General features: G+C 52.3%; 2 protein-coding genes across 3 annotated transcripts; one reads left to right on the plus strand and one right to left on the minus strand.

Moving 5' to 3' along the window:
• Positions 1-169: 169 nt before the first annotated feature.
• On the minus strand, positions 170-7,810 carry LRR1 (leucine rich repeat protein 1). Of its 2 annotated transcripts, XM_062495069.1 has the most exons (4): positions 7,612-7,810; positions 7,444-7,542; positions 3,337-4,064; positions 170-1,064 (listed from the first exon to the last, which is right to left on the minus strand). In XM_062495069.1, exons 1-4 carry the CDS (start codon positions 7,786-7,788, stop codon positions 812-814), a joined length of 1,257 nt encoding a protein of 418 aa, XP_062351053.1. In that variant the 5' UTR covers positions 7,789-7,810; the 3' UTR covers positions 170-811. The 2 variants fall into 2 exon arrangements, with proteins under 2 accessions (XP_062351053.1, XP_062351052.1); XM_062495068.1 differs by having other exon boundaries at positions 7,444-7,810.
• A 2,111-nt stretch (positions 7,811-9,921) lies between these two features.
• RPS29 (ribosomal protein S29) lies at positions 9,922-10,460 on the plus strand. The gene is made up of 3 exons (XM_062495070.1): positions 9,922-10,056; positions 10,168-10,267; positions 10,344-10,460. Exons 1-3 carry the CDS (start codon positions 9,995-9,997, stop codon positions 10,350-10,352), a joined length of 171 nt encoding a protein of 56 aa, XP_062351054.1. The 5' UTR covers positions 9,922-9,994; the 3' UTR covers positions 10,353-10,460.
• Positions 10,461-16,217: the final 5,757 nt, after the last annotated feature.

Genomic DNA, 16,217 nt, shown 5'->3' on the forward strand with positions numbered 1-16,217 from the left:
CTCCCAGTCATGGAGCACCTGACAAGACAGGAAATAAAAGAATCTCTGGATATGCTCAACGTTTTGGTGTCTTCCCCAGAAAAATACCAGCAGTTAATTCCTGGAATACGCTGGATGGAAAACTCCTCAGACAAAACACAATCCACACATCCACAGAAGGGTTTCAAAATTTAATAAATCAACACAGTGAAACAAATTCAAGAACTGTTTAAACAGGAGGATTAAGAAACAACGTTTCAGGCACGTATTTAGAAAAAAGTCATTTCTGGTGTCACAAAGAGAGAAACCCCAAAAAAAACATTTGCTCTGGTAAAAAAAACCCAGCAGTGCTGGTCCCTGCTCCAAGTGGGAATGTTGTAACAGAACCTCTATAAAAAGAAGCACCTGGAATTCTGTAATTGCTCTGGACGTGGTTTCTCCTCCATTGGGAAGAGTGGAGTGCAGTCCTTGCCCGTGGGCAGAGCTCAGAGCCTCACGTGGGTAACTTTGGGATAAACTCACTTTGTCCTTCCAACAAGGAACCACTGACCCCACAAAACACAGAAAACTCCCAGCAAAGCCCCGGGAACAACAAAAGGGAAATACATTCGAAGGAAGTTTCTCTTCAGCTAAACATTGCTCTGTGCTCCAACCAGAGGAGATTCCAGAGGGGCAGAAGAGTCAGGCCAGGCCAGGCCGTGTCCCCTGACTCCCGGAGGGATTTGTCTCCGCAGGGAACGCCGGTGACACCTCGGGTGGGAACAAGCAGGAACCACCTCCCGGCTCCCGCGTCCCCAGAACCCCAGCAGGCCGAGCCTGGCGCTGCCCCGTGTCACCCGTTGCTCTGCAGGTGCCTGTCCAGGAACTGGGAGTAGCAGTCCAGGGAGCAGAAGTAGCAGAGCACGGGAGCCTCCGTGCCCCCCATGTTGTCCACGAGCACCACGGTGTGAGCCACGTGGTGCAGGTTCATGGTCACCGTGATCTGGATGAAGCTGCTCAGGCAGGAGCTCCCACACTGGCACGTCTTGGCCACTTCCAGATCCTTGCACAGGTGGGAAGGGAGGAGGTGACAGCCATAAGGGATTCTGTGGGATGAGAGGAGTGAGGGTGAGTTCACCACAGTTACCTGTGTCACTCAAGGCAGTGACAGGACACAGGCGCCACCCGGGAGATGCCATTCCCACGGCATTCCCGTGATTCCTTCAGTTTTATCTTTCACCTTTCCCAGACTCTGCAGTGCACTGGTGTGTGACTCTGAACTCCATATCGAGTGTTCCAAGCTCTGCTCACAGCTCAGTCACACAAAACAATCCTTTTCCTCCTTTTCCAGCCCCACAGCCAAGGACACCGCTGCAGCTGCAGCCCCAAAAAGTGCAAAGAGCAGAGAATTGAGGGGAGGATGTGGGAGGATGGGACTGCAGAGCCTGGAGCTGGGACTGGACACTGAACCCCAAGATGGAAATGAACCCAAACTTAGAAAAGTGTGAAACTCGTGACCTGGGTCCATCTTGGGTGTAACCTCAGCCGGGCTCTTGCAGTGCCTGAGGGGAATCCTTGGAAGGGCTTTTAATAAATCCCTGCTTTATTCCTTGAACTCTGTCCAGCCCCTGCTCCAGGTCAGCCTCTCCAGGCATCACACAGACATGGAAAACCAGAGATCTGGGACTGGTTAGGAATGAAATGCCACTTCCCAAGGCAGTCCCTAAGGACATGAACTCTGGGAGACACCACAACAGGGAGCTCACAGCAATCCTGGCAGCCTGGGCCACAGCTAGTTAGGGAGTTAGAAAGATTAAGAGTAATGAGAATTAGAGAATGAAAGGAAGATTAAGAATAATGAGACAACTGGGCACATTCTGTTCTTCCCTCACATTCCCTGAGTTTCACCACGGCCTGGAACAGCACCCACAATTTACTCCTCCCTCTCTTACACCAAGGAGTAGCAGCATTAAAATACAACTCGGAGAAAGCAGGAGGTAAACTGAGCCTTTTGCAGCAGCACTGCCCTGGAGGCATGAAATTAAAAGTTCTGCTGCTGCACAGCTCTCTCCATCCACCGTGTCAGCAATGACCTCCAGAGCTGGGAACGGGAATTGCTCCTTTTGGAATTTACAGCGGAGCAGAGTCGAGTTTGGGGTACAAAATAAATAACTCCCCTGAGGAATTGTGTCGGGGTAGCTGAAGTGTGGGTCTCAGCAGTGCCCAGCTGGCACTCCAAACTCAGCTCAGATCCCACTGACTCACATCCTGCCTCCACCTACACACTCCCAAGTCTCTCCACACACCATCACTCACACAGCTAAGACTCCTCTGGGGTTTTGTTTTTTCACCACTCTAATTTCAGAATACCCTTTTTTCTGGAAAAAGCATAATCAAGAACTCTGGTACTTTCCCGGAATGAAGACTGATCTCCAAACATTATTTTTGCATCTTCTGTTTCGTACCTTTCTTAAGGTTTTTACTGAAATCTGACCAGTGCTGAGGGATTAAATCCTCTAGAAAAGAAAAGCCTTCATATTTACATCAAACCCACTGCAATTTAGATAAAGTTGGGAAAGGAGACACGTGGTGTTTAATTACAAAATCAGCAAGGTCTGAAGTGGGTGATTTGGCCCAGAACATGTGGTGGCTCAGCTCCCTTCAGGGTGTGCCCGTGGATGCTTTTGGTGCAAATTTCTGCACAATTACCTCGGGTTTATGAGGCACTCCCCACCCCCAAGGCAGGAAGGGGCACAGGATGCAGATTAGGGACACTTCCAGCCTCTGTCTCCCCTCTTTCTGTGCCAAATTTCTGTCTCTGTGCTCCCCACCCCGAGCAGGGTGGGAGCAGCAGCTGCTGGTACCTGGAGGCTCCTGGTACAGGAAGGATCAGGGGTGGAGTGATGGAAGTGGTGTGGGGGAAGAGGAGGGAGCTGGTAACAAACAGCAGCCTGGGAGGATGGTATTTACTTGGTGAAATCATATTTTTAAATATTACCTCATAGCTTGTCTTCTCTGAGTAAGCCAGAACACCCTCCCTCCAACACCAGGGGAAATTAGGAGCTTAAGGAAAATCTACAGCAGGGAGAAGCCTGCAGAAGTGGCTCATGGCTGTAGAATTGATTCTCTTTTCCCAAAGTTGGCCAAAAATATTCTGTTCATCCTCCTCTGGTGGATGAAAACACTTCAATCTCCGTCTTTCCTTAAATGCTCCCGAAGGCACCAATTCCGTGCTTTATCCTGATGACTTGACAAGAGGAATTTTAATCTCACGAAGTTAATAGGTGAGAAAACAGGCACAGAGGGGAAAGGAAAGAGGCGGGTGAGGGAAGGTAAGGGAGGACAGGTGAGAAGGAGCAGCGCCCTCCCTGCCCTTACCTGTGGTTGACGGTGGCCCTGGCAGCACACTCCAACAGCGTCAACGGGATTTTCAGCTGGATGTTGGGAACCAGCGGGTTGGGCTGCTCAAAAGGATTCCCAAAGAGATCCAAGTTCTCCAGGGAGAGTTTCCTGAAGTCACTGGGCAGGAAGGGCAGCTTGTTGCGAGCTGCCGACAGGAAGCGCAGGCGGCTCAGCTGCCCGATCCTGCAGGGCAGGCGCAGCAGGGCGTTGTCGTCCAGCCGCAGCTGCACCAGGCCCCGCAGCTGGCAGAACTCGATGGGCAGCGCCTGGATCTGGTTCTGGCTCAGGTCCAGCAGCTGCAGGGATTTCTGCAGGCCCGAGCTGCACAGCGCCCCGCTGAAAGCCTCCAGGTGGTTGTCGTGCAGGTCGAGCTCCTGCAGGTACGCCAGGTCCCCCAGCGTGGCCGGCAGCTGCTTGATGTGGTTGTGGCTCAGGTCCAGCTTGCGGAGCTTCTTCAGGCACAGCACCCTGCTGTCGATCCTGGCCAGCTTGCAGTACGAGGTCTGCAGGTGCTCCAGGGAGAAAGGGAAGCTCTTGGTGAGGGGGTAATCCCTCCTGGAAGTGATGATCATTTTGGTTTTGGGTTTCTCCACGTCGGAGTTCTTGGCTGGGACCAGAGGTGAGAGAGGGAGAACTCCGGTGTCGTTGCCTTGGTGAGCCAGTCTCACGGCTGAAAGGAAAGTCTTTAAATTGATCACATTTGCCTGCAGGGGAACACAAGGCTGGAGTTAAAAGTTCATTACCTTGGTTATTAACACCTTCTGAGCAGTTCTGTGTGTGTCACTCAGCAGGGCAATGGCATGCGAGAGGGAACAGCTCTGTTACCATTAATGTGGGTCAAACTGTGCTGCAGCACCCAGGGAAGGAACAAAGCACCGAACCCACCGCTGCAAATAAAGTACAGATAAAACCCCGATGCACTGGGAGCTCCCTAAAAGCCACCAGGTCAAAGGGCTGTTACAAACACACGTGGGGAAATCGGAGGTCTGAAACCTGAAGCAGTAATTCCTGGAAGTTTCTAGGAAAGAAAATGATGGAAGTTGGGGTTGAAAATAGAGCAAAAGGAAGGTGGAAGCTAAGTCAGTGCTTGTGGCCACACACAGCTCTGGCTGTGCCAGCAGCAGAAAAGAGGCAAATTCTGTGCAAAGACCAAATAATGCTTGAGGTGGGATACAATGTTTTGACAGTAAATCCCAGGTGGGATTGTCTGGGTTGGAAAGGATCCTAAATCCCATCCTCTTCAGCCTCCTGCCATGGCAGGGACACCTTCCACTGTCCCAGGCTGCTCCAAGCCCCAGTGTCCAATGTGGCTTTGGACACTTCCAGGGACCCAAGAGCAGCCACAGCTGCTCTGGGAATTTTATTCCAGGGCCTCACCACTCTCACAGGGAAGCATTCCTTCCCAAATCTCACCTACTGCTGCCCTCTGGCATTAAAGGCTCCCACTGACTCTCAATACCAGAGAATCAAGTGATCTGTGTTTTAAACACGGATCCAGAAATATCTAATTCACCTGTTGCACTGATTTAATTCACTTCTATAAACATCTGTGACCAAATATAGATTTTCTCTAGATTTTCCAGCAAGTTCATGCTCGAGCTGATGTGTGGCTCACAGACTGTGAGCTAAGAAGTGAATTCCAAAATAAAAATCACATTGCAACCCTAGGAGGAAAAGAAAACAACTGCCTTGGAGTTCTGAGGGACCAGAGGATGTCCTTGTGTCCCCAGCTGTCACCTGCCCAAGCCCAGTGACACATTTTGTACTTCAAAGACAATTTTGTTCCTAAATGTTTTTGTTTAGACCAAATTTGAGAGGGTTCAGGACTAGAGCACATAATGTGCCATAAGCACCCAGCACAAGAAAACAAAGACATTGGAGATAATCCTGGCAGGAAACATGAGAGAAATAAAGACATTAAAGGTCAAACTTAATTGGCTGCATCTGTAAGCTAAAATTATCATTTTCCTTAAGCATTCCAAGGACGACAACTGCTGTGACACCTTCCAGAGGTGGGGAAGATGCACAACAAACAGCTTTGTATCCAAGGCTATCCAGAGAAGCTGTGGCTGCCCCTGGATCCCTGGAAATGTCCCAGGCCAGGCTGGATGGGGCTTGGAGCAGCCTGGGATGGTGGAAGGGGTGAATGGGATGGGATTTAAGGTCCCATCTATCCCAAACCGTCCTGGGGCTCTACAACCACCAACCCTCTTTATCTCAGCCAGCCTAACACACACACTGAGCTCCAGAATTTCCCCTAATTCCAGGCAGATTTGTGGCATTTTCAAGATAACTAAAACAGGGATTCAGTCCAGAAAGTCCTCCAGATCTGTGAGGACCAAGTGAAATCAATACTGTCCACCAGAAGGAAGTGACAGGCAGGATTTCTTTGCTCTCTAGCACAAAACACAGTTCCCTCCACAGGACCTCCCAAAGAGCCACATCAGATCTCCAAACATCTTGCTGAGAAACCCTGAATGTGCTGAGGAAAATACTCACACATCTAAGATAAAAAATAATAATAATAATAAAAAAATCAAAGCAAAACAATAATTATTTGGAAGAGCTCAGGATGCAATTTTCCTGAAGTAGCAGCCCCAGAGATGATGTTGGACAAGGAGTTTAAAATTGATACCTCCCAAGTCTCAGAGCTGCTGAAGGGAAATAAACCCCAGAAAACACCCAGAATTTATTATTTCTGCTGCAGGGGTGAATGCTCTGCACTGATGTTTCCCAACTCCATACCTGGCCTGGCTGAGTGCAGCAAATCCAGTGCCTGGCAGAGCACAAGCAGGGGGATTTCACATAACCAATATTCCCATTTCCAGTATTTTGAAATCTCATTTCCACAAAGTTTTCGGTCATCTTTGAGAGTTAAGAATCTTTTCTGTAATGAAGTAATAAAAATCTGGCAGGAAACTATGGAAAAGTGATGAAGCATCTTAAATTTGGGTTCTGGATTTGGAGAGCTTAAGAGGTACCTGTAATATTTTGAGATGAATTTTTTGATTTCTCATTCTCCAGCAGAAAAATTCAGAGTAATGGAAGCAGAAGTTGTTCTGGATCTAATACAAAAACCTTAATTCTTCCAAAACACAGACCACATTGGCTTCTAACAGGGAAAAAAAAAACCCACTGGATTTGGCATCCTCCCTTCCTACTTAACTCTTTAAGATGTTCATAAAATTAAGGCTGCTTTCCTCAGATTCAGAAAACAGAAAGGAAAAAGGATTTTCTAAACCAGCAATAAACATAATTTGCTTTCATTTAAACAGCCTGACTAGAAAGTTTTAGGTAAGAACTCAGAGCTTTTAGAAAACCTGTCCCACTTTTCTCTCCTATGGGGCTACAGAAGATTCCTGTAACAGGCACAGGAGAAAAGGACACAAGAATTCAGTGATAATACATTATTTTTTGGGCGAGTTTAGCGCTGTTAAAAACACTTTACAAATCCTCTGGGAACCGTGAACAAATACAATGGTGTTTGAAATAAGGTGAGATGGTGCCCGTGCCCGGCTCTGTGCATGCTTTGAAAGCCACACTGATATTTTTGTCCACGAAAACAAGAGGAGTCTTCTCTTGGTTTTCCATGAGAAAGACTGTAAGGAACTATTATTTCATGGAATTTAAGGCCAAAGACCAATATTGCATAAGAGTTAAAAAAAGTTTTTTCTAAAGAAGCTGTGAAGCAAAGCATGAAAATGGGCTACTGGAGTTGAAGAGGAAGAAGAACACAGCCCAGAAAAGAGGGAGAAGAACACAGCCCAGAAAAGAGGGAATGGCTTCCCACTATCAGAGGGCAGGGATAGATGGGATATTGGGAAGGAATTCCCGGCTGGGAGGGTGGGCAGGCCCTGGAATGGAATTCCCAGAGCAGCTGTGGCTGCTCCTGGATCCCTGGAAGTGTCCAAGCCCAGGTCGGACATTGGGGCTTGGAGCAGCCTGGGACGGTGAGGGTGGCAGGGGTGGGATGGGATTTAAATTCTCTTCCAACCCAAACATTCTGCAATCCGAACGTGCCTTCCCCCCTCGCCGCGGCGGCTCTGTCGCTGCTCCCGGCGCCGTTCCCGTTCCCGTTCCCACCTTGCTGAGGCACAGATCCACCGCGGGCTCCCTCAGCCGCACCGTGGCCTTTCCCTCCTCCACGAACCGCGTGAAGAGCCGCTCCACGTTCTGCTGCACCTGCGGGCACAGCGGGCTCAGCGGCCGCCCGGGGCACCCCCGCCGCGCCCCGCCCGCCGCCGTCCCCACCTTGTAGCGAGCCCCGCCGCGGTCCCGCGCCGTGCACACCATCAGGTAAATGCCGGCACCGGCAGCGCCGGGCGGCCGCCCCAGCGACACCAGCGCCCGGGCCGCGCGGCCGCGGCCCCGCAGCCCGCAGCTGGGCAGGAGCCGGCTCAGCACCTCCACCTCGCACTGCAGCCGCATCCCGGTCCCGATCCCGGTCCCGGCCCCGGCCCCGGCCCGCGCGCGGCGGGCGGCGCCGCCGGGGGCCTCCCGCGCTGTGCGCGCACAGGCGCCCGCTGTGCTGCCTGCTTGCCCGCCGCGGTGCCGGCCCGCCGCGCCGCCCCGGTCCCGCCCGCCGCCCGGTGAGGGGCGCGGGGCCGCCCGGCGAGCGGGATGGAGGGGCGGGAAGGGAGGGCGGCGGCCCCGGTGGTACCGGCGGCAGCGGCCGCACCGGCAGCGGCGGGCAGTCCGAGCGCGAGCCCTCAGGGCAGCGCCCGCCGCGCGGGCCGGGCCGCTGGCACCTCCTGCTGGAGGCGGCTGGTGCGGCTTGGTGGGGAAGGGCGGGAGAGGCGGCGGGAGTGACGGGGAGCGAGGGGATGCAGAGTGAGGGGACACGGGCTGTGAGGGGACACGGAGTGAGGGGACACGGGCTGTGAGGGGACACGGGCTGTGAGGGGATACGGAGTGAGGGGACACGGGCTGTGAGGGGACACGGGCTGTGAGGGGATACGGAGTGAGGGGACACGGAATGAGGGGACACGGGCTGTGAGGGGACACGGGCTGTGAGGGGATACGGAGTGAGGGGACACGGAATGAGGGGACACGGGCTGTGAGGGGACACGGAATGAGGGGACACGGGCTGTGAGGGGACACGGGCTGTGAGGGGACACGGAGTGAGGGGACACGGAATGAGGGGACACGGGTTGTGAGGGGACACGGGCTGTGAGGGGATGCAGAGTGAGGGGATACGGGCTGTGAGGGGACTGAGTATGAGGGGACACGGAGCGTGAGGGGACACGGGGAGTTATGGGAGGGCGCAGGAGCTGACGGTGTTGCCGAACCTTTGGGGCTCTAAACACGAACTACGCGGTCAGGCTTAGAAACGAGGCATTATTTATTGTGCACATAGCGCAAGGTGGGAATTGTCCACAAATCGAGCTCGCCAGGGAATAAAAAACAAAATTATACACTGAACTTTACTTAAATCCACCCATCTAATCACCGGTTCCCGCCTACCTAATGTCATGACCAAACACGACACGAAATACAAAGTTTTCCATAAACATCAGGTAAAGCGTAACACACCTAGTGACACCTGTTGGAATTGAAAAGAGGGGTTAGGAAGGAAAATGGTGCCACCAGCAACAGGGAGCAAAGGAAGGGACAGAATTCTGCATAAGGACAGCGAAGGGACAGCGGGTGTGAGGGAAGGGACATGGAGGAGTTGAAGGGATGATGGATGTGAGGGGACACGGGAGCTGAGGGGACACGGAGGAACCGAGGGGACACGGAGGGACCAAGGGCAGGTGAGTTGGTGACAGCAGCTCAGGCTTCATAAGCTCCAGGAAGGCGCAGTGAGGGCTTGGTGTCAGCGCAGCCCCGCCCGCCCTGAGCCGGCTTTCACCACATTAACCGCCATGGGGAGAAAAAAATAAATCGGGGGCGCCTTTAAGCAGTGTTAGTGCAAATGTATTGTGTGAGGGTGCGTGGGTGCGGGAGGTGAGGCGGTGGGTGTGAGCTGAGCGTGAGGCGGCGCGGGGTGCGGTGCGGTGCGGGTGCAGTAGGAGGCGGTGTCGGGGCCGGGGAGCGGAGTGTGTTTTGGGGTGGGCTGGGGGAGATGAGGGGGGCGTTGGGGTCGGGTTGGTGCAAAAGGGGAGCCCGCGTGTCTCTGTGTTGCCCAGGCTACGCTGGCGTGGCTATTCACAGGCGCGATCCCGCTACTGACCGCCACGGGAGCTTTGACCTGCTCCGTCTCCGACCTGGGCCGGTTCACCCCTCCTTAGTCAACCTGGTGTCCCGCAGCTCCCCGCGGGTCACCATATTGATGGCGGCCTTAGCTTGGACGCCCGCTCGGCACAGCGCACGGCAGCCCAGAACTCCTGGGCTCAAGCGATCCGTCGAGCTCAGCCTCCCCGGCAGCTGGGACTACAGGCGCGCGCCACCGCGCCCGGCGCTCCCCGCCCGCTCCGCCGCACAGACGAGCTTCTGCTGTGGTGACGTCACGGGGCGGGCGGAGCGACTCCGCCCCTATACGTGACGTCACGGCGAGGCGAGGAACCGCCCACCGCTCGCCCGGCCGTGACGTCACTGGGCGGGAAGGGGGAGCCGCGCGGTGCACGCCGGGAGGCACCGTGAGGGGTATAAGGGCAGGCGGCCTCCGCCATCTTCCTCTCGGCGCCGCGCAGCCATGGGGCACCAGCAGCTCTACTGGAGCCACCCCAGGAAGTTCGGGCAGGGCTCCCGCTCTTGGTTAGTGCTGCTCCTTGCTCTCCCTGGGTCGTGGCTGCCTTCTCACCACCCCCCTCCCCTCTCTTTTCTCACCTTCCCACTCTCACCCGCCTCTCTCTGTTCCCTTCACAGCCGCGTGTGCTCCAACCGCCACGGCCTCATCCGCAAATACGGGCTCAACATGTGCCGGCAGTGCTTCCGCCAGTACGCCAAGGACATCGGCTTCATCAAGGTGAGCCCCGTGGCAGCGAGGGGGGCTCGGGGGTGCCGGTTCCCGCTGACTCCCCTCGTCTCTCGCTCTCTTGCAGCTGGACTGAGCGCCGGGAGGATGAGGCGACATCCAGCAGCTCTCGCGGCGTCCCAGGGCCTCCCTGACACATCTGCAGCGTCTCTCAGCCTTTCTTAATAAATGGTCTCCTAACCTAGCTGATCCGTGCGTGTTCCCCTTTTGTACCGCTTTTAGCGGTTCTGCGGGCTCTGCTCTGTCGAGTGCTGCTCCTGGAATGTGGGGGCTGTCCTGCTGTGCTCGCCTTCCCAACCTCCCATATCCCAGGCTGCTCCGAGCCTTGTCCAACCTGGCCTGGGATCCAGGGACAGCCACAGCTTCTGTGAAGGGAGAGAGTTAATGACACGCTTAAGGGTGCCAGGATTCTGGAATTAAGTTTCCCAAATCCATTAGAGGGGATTACAAGTGTCTGGGTGTCCTGCTGTTCAGTGCTGAGGGGACTGACCTGGAGCATGCTCTACTCCCACCTGGGATGTGAGCAGATGCTGATCCCTCCCGGCTGAGTGCAGATCCTTTGGGAATTGCCCAGGAGCCTTTATTTTGTCCTGCTGGTTATAAAATTAATGAGATGAGGTGGTGAGCAGGGGGTGGGAGCCAAAGTCAGCTGTGCCCACAGCAGAAGCTGAAGGCCTGTGGAATTATCACAGTTTGGAATGTTTTGGATTGGAAGGGACACAAAAGCCCATCCAATTCCAGTATCCTGCCCTGGGCAGGGACACCTTGCCACTAGGTGGGGAGGGAGCAGCTGCTTCCACCTTCTAAATCCATCCATGTGTGGCACAGGGATGAGGATTTGGCATCATCTGGGAGCCCTTGGGAAGGGTTGGCTTTTTCACCGGGAGGTGGCTGTGCCTCTCATTTTGGGTGAAAATTTGTTAAATCCTGGCTCTGACCTGAAAACTCTTTTCAGTGTGAAGGTTCTACACTAAAAAATAAAATTTCTCAGTTGGTCTGATGGTGGTGTTGGGCTTTTCTCCCCCATTTTTTGTTGATGTAGGCAGGGAGGGGAATCCTGTGGGATGTGTTAAGCTTTAAGTGTGGTTGTGAAAAAAGCAAAACCCTCACTGCCTTTTTAACCAAAATACTGAATTTCTAGGGGGATTTTAACAGGTGTAAAATTTCAGAGAAAAAAAAATCAGTTTGGGTGCAAAATGTCTCTACAGTTCCCACTGCTGTGTCCAATTTTCCTCCTGTTGCCTCTCCTGGTGCTTGAGGCACTTCCCAGTGGGAAATCCACGTTTTCCCCAGCAAATGGCAGCAGGATTGGAAATTTTTGGATTCTCAGAGCTGCAAGAGCTGTTCAAGCCAGGCAGGGAATTGTGGGTTTTTGTCCCTCTGCTGACTGAATGAAGCTCCTTCCTGATGGTGAAAGGGATTTGGGATCATTCTCCCTGAGGATCTGGGTCCCAAATCTCTGCCAGAACGTTTTTTTTTTTTTTTTTCCTCATAATGGAAAACAAGAAGAAAACAAATAGCTGGGGATGGTAATTGCAAAGCAAATAGCTATTGAAATGAAAACTAAAATATGTTTTTTAAATTACCTTGTAAACATTGAAATACCTCAGTTGGTACCTAATTTTGTAAAATTACGGAATTGTGATTGTCTTTTCCCTCTTCTGTTGCTCCCATCTTTCAAACCTGGGGAGAAAGTGGTGTAGGACAAGCTGTAATTCCTTTTTACCTCATTGCTGCTCTAACCAGGTATTTATTGCCCAATATACAACGAAGTTGAGGTGCCAAAACACTGAATTTCCTGAGCTCAGCCCGAAAATTGCATTTTGTTTCTGGTGGCTCCAGTCTCTGGAGGTTTGTGGATGTGAAGCTGGAACTTACTGGGATGCAAAGTGATTTTTATAAAGAGCTGCTGATTCCCCCAAAGAATGGGTGAAATCAAAATCCACTCCAAGGACTTTGCATTCATAATAAACAACTAATAAATGCTTTTCCTTTAGGGAAATAGAATGTCCTGCTTGGAGCCAAGGAAAAGTTAGTGATGCCTTGGCTTTGGGAGAGAGGAGCTTCCAACTGCTGGAATTGAATTTATAGGGGATTTGCACTGCTGAAACCTCCCTAAATCTTATGCACCAGGTAAGATCTGTGCTTGTCACAGGCTCCAGCAGGAATTTCAAAGGCCTTAGGGGAAACTTTGGCTTCTCAGCTCATCCTGGGGCTGGAAAAGGAAGCTGAGAGTGCTCTGTGGGAAAAGCAGTCCCATTCCTGCTGGGAATCCCGGTGCCTCTGCTGTCCCTCCTGTGGTTATGGCACCAGGCTGGGGGTGAAATTCGGGCTCTTTTCCCTGTCCCAGGTGGATCCTGATTGCCAGGACCAGGAGTTCCCTTCCCCAGCTGTGAGACTGGCATATGCTCCAAATTCCTGCAGGGATCAAGCTCCACCTGGGGTGGTTTGGAGGCTGCAGGTGATGCTTGGGTCACTGATTTTAGGGCTGTCCAGCATTCCAGAGCCAAGCTAAGGGAAAGGGACAAACCCAAACATGGAAAGGAAGGAGGGGTGGGAGCAGGGCCAGGCAGCCTGAGGGGATACAGGGAATTTATCCAAGCACACAGGAACTGGGAAGCATAAACCCCTGAGAGAATTAAGTGTGGCCAGGTCCATCGAGGGTGACAAAAACGTTTCTAAGGGAAGAGCAGGGAAATGTGGGAAGGGAAAATTTCCTGACGGAAACAGGAGAGCGAGGGCTGGAGCCAGGCTGGGAGAGCTGGGAATGTTCACCTGGAGAGGAGAAGGTTCCAGGGAGAGCTCAGAGCCCCTGGCAGGGCCTGAAGGAGCTCCAGGAGAGCTGGAGAGGGACTGGGGACAAGGGATGGAGGGACAGGACACAGGGAATGATTTCCCAGTGCCGAGGGAGCGCAGCATTCCTGCTCCAGGAGCAGCAGCTAGATGGCACCGTCAGCCTGCAATTCCTCCTTGCTGTGTCCATGAATCCCAGCTTCCCTCCGTGAGCTGGAGCGTGCAGGAATTTGTCCTGTGGATTCCCTGACCTTGCTTTCATTTGAAGAATCCCAATATTTTGTATCGCTGCTGGACAGCAGAACTGGGGCAGAGCCGAGCTCTCCTTGCTCCCACTTGAGTCTGTGAGACACTGGAAGCAAAACTCCTCTCCCTTCCTCTTCTCCCTTCCCTCATTTTGGGCAAAAAGTTTAAAATCCCACCCAAACGAGGCAGCTGCTCGTTATCCCTGCTCAGGTTATCCCTGATTTTCTCCTGCTTCTCCACCAGCCCATGCTGAGCTCTCCTCATCCTCGCTGGGCCCATGAATATTCCTGACCTGAAAACTTTTATCCATAAATTCATTTTAGAAGGGTCAGACTCAGTCAGGGACATTTGGATGTCACTTTCTGGGGCCAAAAGCTGCACTGAGCTCGAGGGAAGCATTGCTCATGCATCCAGCATCAGAGATTTGGGTAAATCCCATGGATTTGGGTAAATCCCATGGATTTCTCTCTGCTGATTTCCAGCACCAAACTGGAACTGTGGTGATGGTCACATATCCCAAAGTCCTGCTTTATAATTTGATTTATTCCTTTAGCACAGTTCTTTGCTAAACTCTCCCCATCCCACTGCTGGATTGAGTCCCGAAGCACGGGGGGTGGCACCTGCTGAGCAGAAGAATTTTTCAGGAAAAATTTCTCCATGGAGAAGTTTTCAGGCCTTGGAAGGGGCTGGTCAGGGAGGTTTGGAGCTCCTATCCCTGGAGGTGTCCAAAGTATTCCTGGATGCGTCTCTCAGTGCTCTGAGCTGAGGACAAAGTGGGGATTAGGCACAGTGGGACCCCATGATCCCAAAGATTTTTTCCCAACCTGATGATTCTGTGATTCTGCTCCAAGTTTTTAACAATGTGGTGGGATAAACACCCAGGAAAATCCAGGCAGATGGGATCAGGCTGTGTGGTGAGCAGAAGTGCTTCTAAATAAAACATTCCCAAGGGCTGGCATGAGGCACCAGTTTGGCTCTAATTCACGCCTCTTGTTGGGAGTGTGTTCCTTGCAGACAATGTTTATTTATGGCATGGAAAAATCTATTTCCATCCAATCATTTCCATAACTGAATATTTATGGCAACATCCACTGAATGCTCCTTGACTAAACTGAAAAGTATTTATTCAGTTATAAATGTTTACTTGTTTAGTGGTAAAACTGCTTTAAACAAACTTAAAAATCAAATTGGTGTCTTCCCTATTCACAGGATTTCTGTGGTTTTCCAGGCATCAGCAATGGATGATGTTGGAATTATCAGTCCAGCTTGAAGAGCCTCTGTGTATTTATATCTTTAATCTCAGAGAGAGTTGGTTTAGATGGGATATTGGGAAGGAATTCCTGGCTGTGAGGGTAGGGAGGAGCTGGGTTGGAATTGCCAGAGCAGCTGTGGCTGCCCCTGGATCCCTGGCAGTGCCCAAGGCCAGGTTGGACATGGGGCTTGGAACAGCCTGGGACAGTGGGAGGTGTCCCTGCCATGGCAGGGGTGGGATGGGATTTAAGGTCCTTTCCAACCAACCCAAACCATTCTGGGATGAACAGGCAGTGATGGAGTCCCCATTCCTGGAGGGATTTCAAATCCCCGTGGATGTGGCGCTTGGGGACGTGGAGCAGGGGTGGCCTTGGCAGTGCTGGGAACGGTTGGGCTCGATCTTGGATGGGGACTCCTGTCCTGGAAGCTGTGCCAGGGCTGGACAGCCTTTCCATGAATAAATGTTCCCAAAATCCACCCTGAGCCTCCCCTGGCCCAGCTTGAGGCCATTCCCTCTCCTCCTGTCCCTGCTCCCTGGGAGCAGAGCCTGAATTCTCCTGGCTGTCCCCTCCTGCCAGGGAATTGGGAATTGGGATCTCACATCTCAGGAGAGGCCGAAGCTGCCCCTCCTCTCCCTCTGAGCAGCTCCAGCTTCATTCCCCAGCCCTGTTGAACTGCTCCCTCTGGGCTTGTGTCATTTTCTTCTGGCATGAGCCTGGAAGAGGCTTCTCAGATGGTGATGGAAGCTTAAAGTTAAATTTTCTGGGAATGAGGGGCCCTTGTTGCTCTCCTGGCAGTTCCTGCTTGTGCTGGTGAATAAATCCAGCTCCAGACTCCCTGGTGGGATCCTTCCCTTAGCACGGAGGGGTTTGTAGGTGAGCTCTGTGGGGGGAAATCCATGCCCAAACCTGGCATTTCTTGAACTTCATCCCATAAAAAGCTGGAATCCTGTCTCTGGTTAAAGCTTCCTGCTTTGCAGAGGGGATTTTGCTTATCCAGCACCATCTCCTTGCTCCTCTCCATCCTCTTCCTCCCCATGTGCCTGTGGTGGCGCTGCAGAATTGGGATTTCATTGGGAAAATGGGAGGATTTTAGCTGGGATCTCACCTGTGCTGCAGAAATCCCCCTCCAACCACACACCTGGGATCCTCCCACGCCCGCAGAGCCTTCTGATGCTTTAATTACTTGTTGCTTCTCTGTTAACTCACATGAAAAAAATGGGAAAAGCAGGCAAAACCCTGGAGCCAGCCCTGCCTGGGCCTTGGCTTTGCTCAGGACTTTATGGAAAACTGTTTTTTTTTTTTTTTTTTTTTTTGAGCTCTGGGAACACAGAGAATATTTTTGTGAGTGTGTGTAGGCATCACTCATCGCATCTTTGAGGGTGGTGAACACCATCCAAACCCCAGAAAAGAAATGTTCTGTGGCTTGGGAGAGCAGAAATCCCTCTGCAATGATGTCCTGAGTTTCTGGCTCCTTGTCTGGAGCACTGGAGTGGTAAAACTTCAGGAAATAAAAAATAAAACTTTCAGGAGCTGTAAAACTTGCTGTGATTCCCTTACTCCTTCCCAGGGTTTGATGGAAAGTGTCACAGCAGCTGGTGACACAAAATCGATGCCCAGCTCTGTTATTCCCTGCTGGAATTGGGTTAATG

Source organism: Cinclus cinclus, chromosome 6 (assembly GCF_963662255.1).
Source record: "Cinclus cinclus chromosome 6, bCinCin1.1, whole genome shotgun sequence".
Lineage (NCBI taxonomy): Eukaryota > Metazoa > Chordata > Aves > Passeriformes > Cinclidae > Cinclus > Cinclus cinclus.

What these genes read in the sequence shown, in the direction of transcription:
- LRR1 (XM_062495068.1), bottom strand. Translation starts at nt 7,788, where the DNA reads ATGCGGCTGCAGTGCGAGGTGGAGGTGCTGAGCCGGCTCCTGCCCAGC. An exon ending in TGGATCTGTGCCTCAGCAAG is followed by an intron (nt 4,065 to 7,443) that starts GTGGGAACGGGA and finishes GTTCCCCTGCAG; the next exon opens with GCAAATGTGATCAATTTAAA. An exon ending in AGGGCCACCGTCAACCACAG is followed by an intron (nt 1,065 to 3,336) that starts GTAAGGGCAGGG and finishes CTCATCCCACAG; the next exon opens with AATCCCTTATGGCTGTCACC.
- RPS29 (XM_062495070.1), top strand. Translation starts at nt 9,995, where the DNA reads ATGGGGCACCAGCAGCTCTACTGGAGCCACCCCAGGAAGTTCGGGCAG. An exon ending in GGGCAGGGCTCCCGCTCTTG is followed by an intron (nt 10,057 to 10,167) that starts GTTAGTGCTGCT and finishes TTCCCTTCACAG; the next exon opens with CCGCGTGTGCTCCAACCGCC.